Source organism: Neodiprion pinetum, chromosome 2, assembly GCF_021155775.2.
Source record: "Neodiprion pinetum isolate iyNeoPine1 chromosome 2, iyNeoPine1.2, whole genome shotgun sequence".
NCBI classification, from domain to species: domain Eukaryota; kingdom Metazoa; phylum Arthropoda; class Insecta; order Hymenoptera; family Diprionidae; genus Neodiprion; species Neodiprion pinetum.
Window position 1 is genome coordinate 36,916,898 of NC_060233.1, and position 12,681 is coordinate 36,929,578.

General features: G+C 36.4%; 1 protein-coding gene across 6 annotated transcripts in view; it reads right to left on the reverse strand.

The window, feature by feature from the left end:
* Positions 1–7,791: 7,791 nt before the first annotated feature.
* Rdl (Resistant to dieldrin) overlaps positions 7,792–12,681 on the reverse strand; it is an 84,455-nt gene continuing 79,565 nt past the window's right edge. For 3 of the 6 annotated variants that reach the window (XM_046610343.2, XM_046610342.2, XM_046610344.2), the window contains exons 9-10: positions 9,009–9,150; positions 7,792–8,657 (exon numbers count right to left, since the gene is read on the reverse strand). In XM_046610343.2, coding sequence (XP_046466299.1) covers positions 8,512–8,657; positions 9,009–9,150 — 288 coding nt within the window. In that variant the 3' untranslated portion in view covers positions 7,792–8,511. Of the gene's footprint in view, positions 8,658–9,008; positions 9,172–12,681 lie in introns of all 6 variants that reach the window. The other 3 variants (XM_046610341.2, XM_046610339.2, XM_046610337.2) reach the window with 2 other exon arrangements.

Consider the following 12,681-nt stretch of genomic DNA (forward strand, 5'->3'; position numbering starts at 1 on the left):
CATTAAGCCAGCGAATTTCTTTTATTTAATCCAAAAGAGGCGTGTATGATTGTGCAATACGTGTATAAAAATCGTCGATTGCGATATTAATTCATTTTCCATTGTATCTGCGCAGAGTTGAATAAGATAATCGCGCTATGTGTGATCGCGATAAATTTTTCCTCTACCTAGGATTTTGAAATTCCATAAAAAATCGACGTCGGCTTGCATAAATTTTCATACGGCGCGTTACGTATTATTATTTATCAGTTGTACATACATACCTGGACGTAGGTATATACAATGTATATGATAATACCTACCTACTTCGATCACGTTCATGCATTTCTTGTACAGATAATATAGGTATATGAATTATATTGTTGGAACCGCTCGTCTATATTATAGGTATATTCCATAAGTCTAAATCTAAGGCTAAATTTAAGTCTCCATTCACACAATTATACAATACATTATATGCCATTATTCGTACACTTCATCGTTTTATTTATTTTTTTTTTCAATTTGCATGATTTTTTTTTTTTTCTTTTATTTTTATCCTTGTAGTAGTAATCAATTTATAAGATGGTGCCCGATCTATGGGGTGCTAATTATTTACCATAATATGTAGTATGTATACTATATGCAGTTAATATTAAATTCATTTTAGAATTTGGTACTCTTGAAACGACTCATCACATCTTTCGCATTGTAATTATTCTTTTTTTTTCCTTATTAATCTTTAAACTTTTATTTGATAACTAATACGATGATGTTTATCATGATAATAATAATGATATAATAATAATAATAATAATAATGATAAAAACAACAACGATAATAATAATAATAAATATGCATAGTAATAAGAATAATAATAACAGTGATGACAACGTAATATGACAACCGTTTATAATAATATGAAGAATAAAAATTATCACGTATCGAGTATCGACAAAATAATAAGGAACAACGATATGATACGGAAATGTTTTATACATCAATATCCAATAATACACGTTATATGTATAGTGACGACGAACAATATAAGGTCGAGTAATCAAACCGTAAACAAAAACATTGAGACGACGCAGCGCGGTGTATCGTGTTAAAAGCTTGTGTATAATATGTATAATAATACGCCTAAATTACGCCGTCGTATTTCAGATTATGAAAAAGTTGCGACTTTGATACAGGCATACAAGTACCTCTGTCAATGAATATTGTATGTCATGTATAGCTATGCGATTCTACGAGGATAACGGTTTGCGAAGTATCAAAATGAAATTAGATGTAATATTACTATATTAGTACGAGTCTGCCTGCTCTACTATTCCCGTATAACGGAGTGGGTAAAAAGTTAAATTAAAAATCTAGTATACGTTGTATAAGTCACGGGTGCACGATTGTAGGTAAATTATCGAGTACCGATGACATTAATAAGAATTGTAACGACAATAACTGACTGATGATAATAACCGTAACAACGATAATAACGATAATAATAATAATAATAATAATAATAATAATAATAATAATAATAATAATAATAATAATAATAATAAGAACAACAACAACAACAATAATAATAACAACAATAACAATGACAATGGCAATGACGATGACGATGACGATGACGATGATGATAATCTTTACTTACAGTAGGTACACTTACAATTACAGTATATTGCAAGTTTTTTTTTTTCTCTTTTTTAGTGAATAGTGCATCGTGTGTCTTTATTGTTAAGTAGTCAATTAATAATTCAGTTACGAATATAGATAAGGTGTTAATATTACGTCTCTCTTCCATTTATCGTTACTCATTATATACTTACATCATTATATACTATAACTTATACTTAATTAATAATTACTTAGTACGTATTGAGTACTTTATCGTTAGTTTACTTTTATGATGTACTCGTTCAATACCACTACTCTGTATGTTAGTTTATATTGTTTAAAAGTTTTTGTTTATACATATAAATATGTGTATATATATATATATATATATATATTATTATTATTAATATTAATTGTGTGTTTTTTTTTTGAAACGTATAAGTCGCGATAGTTTTTTTTTTTTTTGGTTGCTTCTATGCGTACGTGTGTGTGTGTGTGTGTGTGTGTGTGTGTGTGTGTGTGTGTGTGTGTGTGTGTGTGTGTGTGTGTGTGTGTGTGTGTGTGTGTGTGTGTGTGTGTGTGTGTGTGTGTGTGTGTACGTGTGCATCTGTACGTTGGCGTGAGTTTTTTTTTCTCACGACAGCAGCGGAGTCCTGAATCAATTTTAATCGCTTGTTATCGCTATTCATTCTCGTAATTGGAGAAAACCATGTCGTCGTATGGAATTTCTATCGGCAGCAGTAGCTTCAAAGCGGGAATGCGTTCGTCGTTCGGACGTCGCCGTTGTATTTCACGTAAGCGCAAAGATTTGAAGGATTAATCACGGTTTTAAACAAAGGGTTACAATATTGTAGAGGAATGAGAAACCATCGCTTAACACTCGTTTTGAAATTACGCGACAATGAATAATACCGATTACAATTTTCAATCAAAAACGTATCGAACAGTCGACGCCGATACTATAAAATAACAGATTTAAATGTTCAATTTCTTTTTTTTTCTTCATCGCTTCGTGAACTCGCGACGGAAATTATCGGAATGATACGACTTGTGTTTAGGAAAAATTTTGGGATTAATTTCATTCTACCTTTCTATCGATGGCTCAATGCGATTAAAATACACGAGGTTGGCGGTTGTGTTGCCTTTACGTGATTTCAACTAGTTTTCCGTTACACGAATTTCAATAGACGCGTCATAACTTTGTCGAATAAGAAAGAAACGTAATAAAAAAAAAAAAAAAAAATCAACTATTGATTGCTGTGTATAGTAAAAACCCAAAATTTTTCTTGTAAAAATATTTTCACCGGGTAAAAAAATAAATTAACGAACGAACATAGGTATATAATTGGTTATTATATATATATGTATATATAATATTCATTTTTTTTTTACGATGAGGGTCCTACAATTACCCTCAAACACTTTCTACTTTCATCACTATTCCGATTAATTTACAGTAACTTACACACCATATACATATATACATGTATATATGAATTTTTCAAATATACGCGCATATTTATACATGCGTGCAATCACGTATCGCGTATACACTACAATTGTATAATATATGTATACATATATATATATGTATACACACACATATATATATATATATATATGTATATTATAGTTTATGGTAATGTATAATATAATTAATGAATACAATATTCTGTATAAAACTTGTATATGTACAGGATGACTAATTTAGTAGTTTAATTGCGTCGAGCGATAGGACTGACTCTTGAGATGCTTTCGTATCGTTTACTTTTACAATACACGTTCGTATTTCTTTTTTCACTTCAACATTTTCGTCACGAACGATTTTTCTTTTCGCTTTTTTTCCTCCTCTTATGTTATTACTACTATCATTACTATTATTATTATTGTTGTTGTTGTTGTTGTTGTTATTGTTATTATTTTTATTATTCTTGTTATTCTTGTTATTCTTATTATTCTTATTTTTATTCTTACTATTATTATTATTATTGTTATTATTATTCTTCTTCTTCTTATTCTTATTATTATTATTTTTATTATTCTTATTACTATTATTCTTATCATTCTTATTATTATTATTATTATATTCCGATAATACAGGTGCCTGCCGTTACGGAAATCCTACCAGAGGACAGATTAGTAACTAGTCCTACTTTTGGGGTGTTGATACGCTTCGTGCGAATGCTCCGAATGCTCGACTGCGGTATATGATATTACACGTACGAGTTTTGATACAAATATAGTCAAGGAAAAAAGCGCGAAAAAAATTGAAGAGAAATTGGTGAATTTGAAAAATCTTCTTCCCGTCCTTTGCTGAAATATTGAGAATCGATAAATAAAAAAAATTCGCGATTGCGAAACGTACATGTGTATATATTATCTATATATACATATATTTGTATTATAACAATATATATATATACATATATACTATATATATGTATATGAATATATTACCCGCAAAGGTAAGACTAGCTGCTCTGTACAGGTGTGGTGAAAAAGATGACCAAACGATAGTGTAGTGTATACATTTATACAGGTATAAGGGTGAGGTGGGGGGTAAACCTCGTTATTTGGTTATCCTTTTTCTGGCACGCGCTGCATGCAACACAAATATAGACATAGACGATAGAATATATTACAGCTATTATAAAAACACTATAGGTTTCTCTTCACTCCGTCATTATATAATTGTCATTATTATATTATATACGTATATGTATAGAGGCTCTAAAGTGGTAACAGATAAATATACTCGTCGTTTATATATCGTATGTATATATATATGTATAATGTATGTATATCAGAGAAGCGGTCTAAAAATAATCAACGATCGATAATTATAATGAGTACAAAATGTGAAAGTTTACGTAGATTATATAATAATCGATATTATAATAGTGCAGACCGTATTTCTTGTATACAAAAATGGAATTGTTGTTTTTTTTTTTTTTTCATTCTCTCTCACCATCTTTTTCTCTTCTTTTATTTTCATTTGTTCTACTTGTTCATATACGTCATTGCATATACAGTGTATAACAATACGCATATTTTTCAATATACCTATTTCTTATACTTGAGCTGATATCCAAAATCATATTTTGGCTCACAGCCGACGACAGACCGCCGCTCTTTGCTTCATAGTCGCTTTTACACGTCGTTATATATATATTATAATATAATACGTGGGTGTGTGTGAGTATCTGTGTTGTGTATGCATATGTATAAAGTGACGTTATAGGTATACATATAAGTAATGCAATTGCGCGGGGATTGTAAATAATAGAAGAAATATCAATTCGGGCATATATGTATGATTAATTAGGGGTTTGCGGGTAAAATGACGGAACAATGCTTTTTTTATCGGATGTTTCTAACGCGTCGATATTCCTTATTTTTTTCAGGTAATCAAGTTTACTAAATTCCGTTGACTTGTGAATCCGTTCGGAAATTCCGATCTAAAGCCATCCGTTGATTTCATCTCTGGCACAGCTTCGCGATTCTCCCACACGATACAAATATAGGTAAGTACATTCTGTATTCGCACAAGAAAGTGCATTGCAATCATCGCGGATACTCATTTTACGACACCTTTATCAACATGCGAACCGAGCCACGATTCTATGTTAAGTTCCGAATTTACCGCAAAAAATCTGTATCAAATTTTCAATCGATCGTGAAACATTTCATGCGTCGTTCGCGATAATTAGCTGCTTGATCTTTCACGATATTGTAGAGGACAGCCGACGAGTCTTCGCGAAATTAAACAGCCGGGGATCGCGTTCGCATCGCGGGGGGGGATTTCTTCTCCCGTTGCGGGGGTAAGGGCAGCAGGGGTGTGTCTGGTCGATACCGTGAATGGCAAGCTTCCATCTTCCCTCCCCCCCCTCGTTCCGACGAATCGAGAGAAAGGGTGATGCGTGAATGTGCAGAGAAACGAGAGAAGAACGGATGAAATTGCACGCGTGTTGTTTGATAATGTGCGTTACTTGAGGAAGAGTTATACAAGGAGCACGGTTGTTTGCAGATGAAAACCATCCATTTTCACCGGACACTAATTCCGAATTCGCACGTTCTAGGTAGACATACTACTTTGTTCATCGAGCGGGAATTATAATTTTATTATTCGAATGCGTCGAAGAATGGAATATTGTACACACGCGGAGGAACGCTTTTTCGCATCAACATTTTTGCAAGCTTATCGCTAATGTTTGACGAAAGAGCGTTGCTGGTGTCTCTATAACGTATTCTGTGCATATTTCGTTGGGGATCGGATGGGTGGAATTTCAAAGCCGCTTAATAGGAGCTTGAGCTTTTTCCATTACGATAAATTCTTTGTTCCCATCGTCGAAATCGCGATCGCGGACAATAATAAGCTTTCAAGTTAGCACGCCTCGTACAACCCGGGCTTTTCTTTTCCCACGATATAATTATTTGTTCAAAATCACGAGATGATCGTGTGAGAGAAGATAAAAAAAAAAAAAAAAAAAAAAAAACAGAAACAAAAAAATTATTCCCAATAATTGACTTTCGATCGTCGCGAAGTCGAGCCAGAATTTCACCGTACAGAATGGCTTGTGTAGGTAGACACATGCAAGTAACATCGTTTGGCAAAAGTAAACGAATAAATTGACTCCGATGAAAGATAGAAAAAAAAAAAAAAAAACAAAGAAATAATTAATAAAGAGATTGAGCAGGGTGGGAAAAAACAGCTGAATTAATCGGAGAAAAGACCGATGGGAAATTTTCTTCGACTTATTCCGGGTGATTATGCGGTGATTTGTGCGCTGGGATAGCGAAGGATCGAGAGGATCGACGGGATCGATTCCCTGTACATCTCAATATCTGCACGTGGTAACTTATGTGCGCTATGACGTCACGCTTTGCAATTTCTTACGACTTAATATACGCATGCAAGGTGTATGCAACGCTTCGCATTATGTTAGTTGTACACGCGCGTGTTCGAGACTCGCAACGGAGATATTAATAATAACAACAACAATAATAATAATAATGCTGACAGTAAGAATAATAATCGTAATGATAATGACAATATTTACGCAGTGATTGAAACGGTAAACTTATTTCTTCAATTGGATTGCAAGTGTATCATATAATATGTATGTAATTTATATACTCGCGTGCCATCTCGTGAACTCACTCGTTCGCACCGGTCGGTTTTTTGCCTTCGTTATTTTACGCACGCGTTGTATCTTCTTACTTTTATGTATCGTGTTTTCTTTTTTCTTCTTTAATATTACGTTCTGCTTTTACTTTATCATTTTGTTACGGTGTTATTTTGGTTGTTGTTTTTGTATTTCAGCATAACAAATGCTCTCTCTTCTCTCATCCATCGCAACGGGCGAATATTCACGTAATACTATTTAATAATTAAAACACAACTCCGTCGCGATTAGGTATATACTTTTTTCACACTATAGCTAATTTCATTTTTAAGTTGTGTTTTCTTTTTGTTTTTGTTCTCATTTATCATTAATACGTTATAAATACTCGAGTATCAACTTGTCGCTAATAATAGTTTTTGTCTTTTTTTTTTTTTTCTGTTTTTGTTTTTCTCTCTTCATACGTATTTGTATATTATACTTAGTTTTAATATTTCGAATCAGTCTCGAACAATCAGCATGACGCAACACATATATTACTCATTGTTCGTATATAATTATATAATATATGTATGTATATTTCGTTACAGTGAAAAAGAAAAGAAACACAAACGGAAAGATAAACGCGAATAATATCAATCAATCGTAAGAAACAAAAAAGATGCATCATCTTTCAGTTTTCACCAAGCACAGAGCTGCTCTCTCATTTGTCTTGTAATATTCACAGTGCGTCTCGTGTGTAATTAATCCGCACATATCATTCTTAAATTCCACGGCCCACCTGCCGCACTCATTTCTTCTCCTGTCCGTATATATTATGATTTATAATTTATTCATATTTAATATAATATATTGATTTTTCCATATGGTTTTCTTCCTATATCGCTTTCCCATCTCTTCTTATTCGTATTTATTTATTTATATACTTTTACTTCTTAATTATAATTCAGTTTTTATGATAGCGTTAGTACATAATAGTTCGGTTTTTTGTTTTTTGGAATTTTTATTTTTTTGGGTTTTTTATTTTTATCTTATAAGTGCGCTCTTAAGCCGATCAAGTGCGATCTCTTATCAAACTATTAGTGTGGCTAAATTGACGTGTTTATACCGAAGTTAAGGACTAGATATATACTGGCAATGTTTAAGGTATATGTTCGTGTTTTTTTCTTTTTTTTTTTCTCTTTCATTCTTTACTTATTTATTTTAATTTTTTTACTCAATATTCTCCTGTTGTTGTTGTTGTTGTTGTTGCTATTTATTTCTCGAGGATTTGCCGACACCGACACCGGCAGTCACGTATTACTTATATTGCGTCGTTCCTTCGTTCCGTATTAATTATTATATTAGATTTTTACGTCATCCACGAAATTTTATTCTCCCTTTTATACGCTTCGTTTCACGTATCCTTCCATATTTCCGGCAACGTTGCTTTGCATGTAGAGTTTCCCTTCGTTCGCTGGCTCACGTTACATACTCCCTTATGCTCGTGACACGAGAATCCGCTCTGCAGTTCGTGCAGTGCCCGGCAAAACTCGCAAATATCTCACAGCACGTATGTAATTACATACCTATACATACGTACGTACATACATGGATCTATATGTATATATATATATGTATATGTATATGTATATGTATATGTATACATTCACATATCTATATGTATAATTAATTCACATAATTTATTCTCTCTTTCACCATATCTGTATCACTATATGTATGTACCTACATACGCGTATGTATGCATGTATATATGTATATATGTATATACACATATTATTCTTGTTTACTTCGCTTCTTCGAGGAGCACCAGGTCGTCCGCGACGACGTCACTGATGTGCAAATAGATGATCCAGTACATCAGGTTGAAGCAGACGAAGCATACCGGAAATACGATACGGGAATATTTGTCGATGTCCGACGGTGTGATTCCTGAAAAATTGAATACGAAAAAAATAAAAACGATAGGTTGAATATGTGATCCAGTTGATCATCTGTGGCGATTCGTGCAAATCGTCCAAGTTGCTTTAACGTAAAAGATTGACGAGTTTTCGAAATGCTTAAAGCGATCAGCTTTACTTTGTGCGATTTTATAATATTGTACGAAATATTTGATTCAACTGAAATGAAGTAATCTTTTCTTTCTCTTTCTCTCTCTCTCTCTCTCTCTTTGTGACGAGAGGTGTGCATGCGATTGCGTTGAAACAAAGGATAAATAGAAGTAAAAAAAACGACAAAAAAAAAAAAACGAGGGTTACGACGATTCTCGGCGAGCAAACTCACCGTATAATTTGCTGATATCTTTCCCCGGATGAATGAGATGCTGGGGGGCGGGGGGCGCCTCCTCGTCGGCCCTGCCGTTTATGGTGTTCTCGAGGGTGCCGCCCTTGCTGTGAGCCTTTGGATCGTGAACTTTGAACCGCACCTCCTGGACAACACGGGACCACTTACAAGGGACACGGCAGTTCGCCGGGGGGTGTCCTTTGCCAAGGTTACCCCTTAATTTGTCGGCGGGGCATGCAACATTCAGGGAATACTACCCTACGCTACGCGGTTACGGCAAGGTCAGGGGCAAGGGTTTTTTCTCCTTCGCCAATTCTCGTTCGGCGCGAAGCTGCGATCGACGATTTTCGCATTACCGGCGAACATCCGTATCCTGTAATATAGCCGAGGAGCCGTTCACTCGGAAATCAAATTGCAATCATTTCAATTCGTTAGCATTGATTGCGAGTGATTTTTATCTCGTTACGTCCGATTTTCAATCATTTCTATAAATGTTATCCCTCGTTTTCAACGATTCACAAGCCTTCCAAGTGATTGTATACGCTGGTTTTCGCAATGGGAGGGAATAGCATAGAAATTACAAGTCACTGGAAAAGTTGTTGGAAATTACTTGTGGAAAATTGAAAATCGAGGAAAGCACGCGCGGTTAAAAAAATTATTCGCTGGACCAGGGAATTTCAGTGTCGGTATAGGGACGGCAAGAAAATTTCTTGCGACAGCGAGAATTCTTCTAGTTTAACTTGCGAGTTCGCTATATTGAAAAGCCCACTTGGCTGAGCTTGCAAAGTCGCCGTTATTGCAATGAGAATTCTTCACGTCTCTGTGTTAGCACTAGTATTGCGAAAGCTTTCAACGTTTTCCGCAAGACTTACAACTAGTAATTTTCCATGATTACTTCTTTATCATCCGCTTATCGTGTGATTTCGAGCGATTCGCAGTGACTCGAGTTATTTCGAGTGATTAATCCCTCTGCACTTCAAAGGGTACTCCAGTCATCCAAGTTTCCTTGATTCACAATTTGATTTCAACCGATCGAGCGATTTGAGTCAAATATCTGAACCCCCACTCCCTGAAAATAGCAGTCCGCTAACCGGCAACGAACCTAATTGCACCGGCTCGCGATCAGATAACGAAATTATCGGAGGACGACTTCTTGCTGCAGGGAAGGGAGATAAATCGAGTAGCAACTGATCGCGATGTGTTCTCGATTCAAGGGCCAATATCGTTATCTGGGATACCGTGGCGCGGCTAAAAACGGATCGTGCTGCAATATCCAGGAGGTGGGTATAATTCGCCACCGCCCCGATGCGCCGAGGTGAAACAGGCCGCGCTGCGATCAAGACGATAAACGAACGGTTCGTTATCTCCCTCGGACGTCGACGTCGACGTAACGCGGCGCCATCTCGACCGCGGTCTACGTTGCATTCCGATGCACGCGCGGTGACGTTTCATCCGCATTGTGTGTATGCGGGTACCTACGGCATATGCCTGCCTGCAACCTTTACTTTGTACGTGTACGTAGGCAGGCGGTAATTACGAAAAACGGCGTGTTTTTATTACAGTGGCCGAGAACTGCAGGCACGTAGGTGAAATGCTTCGGCGCATGCTATTTTAACGTGAAAAAAATTATTTTCTCCCTCAACACTGCGGAAAAGTGCATTTGAATTTTATGCATTCGTCACGCATCGGACGGAATTACTGAGGTAATTGCCTGCTTTTAGGTATAACGGAACAAGGCTAAACCGTTTCATACTGCAGATACAATTTAAGAATGAAATTGTACAAAATTTTTAATTTACAAGTAATTGAAAATTCTGGCACGAACCGGAAAATTCGGCGATGAAAAATTGTTCCTGAAATTTGTTTAACATCCGCTGTTTTTGCAATGCGTAGCAAAAATTTTGTCAGAAATTTGCGACGTGGACGTAAAAAAATCTGAATCGTTCAAGTTCATTCTTAACAATTATACCTATGTAAAGGGAAAATTAAACAAAAAAAAAAAACAGTGAATAAACAAAAATAAGAATGAAATTCGGTGCACGAAAATCGACTATGACGCGTGTAATTCCGGGTGACTAGTCCGTACATTATCTTGTACGTTACTCGGTGTCGAACTTTGGGGTAATCAAGGAACTGGAAAGTTTAATGTCTGTGCGTTGTGGATTCGACCGCGACTCCGCAAAACCCGGCGGAACCTGCAACGGTGCAGATTTCATTCCCCGTAGGGTAGGTGTGGAGTGAATAGTCGTGCTCTGCGTTCGCGTGGAAAGATCTATTGACACGTCAAGATAAGCCAATCACAACGCCGGAATAGAGTCCGCGTTATTGAACGGCATCGACAGCTATTTTACACCCGTTCCCGCTTGCACTCGCAATCAGCTGCCGTTTGAACATCGAGCGTAGAACGATAATCAGTCGCGGTGGAGAATTTTCGAATACGGGTATAAATCCATTTGACAGAATTTTAAAAAATGGTCGAAGCAAGGTTCAAGTCTGGAGTATTACAGGGTGGTCACACACTTGGAAAACCTGTAAAACCTGGAAATGTCAGGGTATTTTTAATTTTGTCACGGCCAAAACTGAAAATATCAATTTTCTATCACGGGACTTGGATATCACTTTTTCAAGTAACAATTGTACCTTTTTTCGTCGAGAGAACAAATTCACTTGAACTGACTTTTAACGGACATTTTTTTTCCTGTTATTCGAATTGAATTTGAACCGACTATAGAGTTAATAATCTGAACGATTTAGGTTTTCGTAACTTACTAGAACTCGGAAAATGTCTGGAAAAACTGGGTCTTAGGCCCTGGAAAACCTGGAAATGTCGTGGAGTTTTTTTCCCAAAAATTTGTGGCCACCCTGAATAGGCCAGAAAAAAAAAAAAAAAAAAAAATTCAAAATCGGCGGAACGCGGGAATGAAAGTACACACGGCACGGCGATGATACTTTGCATCGACCTTTGTACGTTTCGAATTTTCTAGATTTCGTAATTCGATGAAACACATTTTCACATTTCACGAAATTTCTACGTCGCGACGCTTCCGGAATGTTATCTTACCTTAACTTTCACCCCCACCCTCGATTTTCACTTTCATTTCCGCGTTATAAATTTACAACGAGGTGTCCGAGTCGCGATGCACCCGCTGCATCGTTTCCTAATTTTCCGTTTCCGGGGCCCGATTTCTTTCACTTGCAGCGGGCGAACGCGCAGACTGACGAAGGTTAACAAACGGGTTTTTGAGGGTGTGACTTGGTATTGATCGCCGTTCGCGGGAGGGCCCTGGCCCAGGGACGCTGCTAACTTGTTGCCAATTATTGCGGCCGCACTCGCCGAGGGAGAAACAATGCTCGCCTTTGCCGGCTAGGCTGCCAAGACGGCGAAATTAAATCCCGCACTTACGACGCTTTACAATCCAGCTGCGAACCCGACGCCGGACGTGATTTGGGATTTCCTCTCGAAGGCGTTGACCGATTCAATGCCGCGGCGGACCTTTGTTCGTTGCTTTTATTTTTTTGCCTTCTTTTTTTACTCCCACAATTACTTCTTTTCTTTTTTATATCGCAAATTTACAACTCAGGAACAATCAACGCTCTCCGCATTGAGAGAAGAAACGTCGTTGAATCAACTAAGTATATGGCCACGGGTGGCGAAGTTAATATTTATTTATGT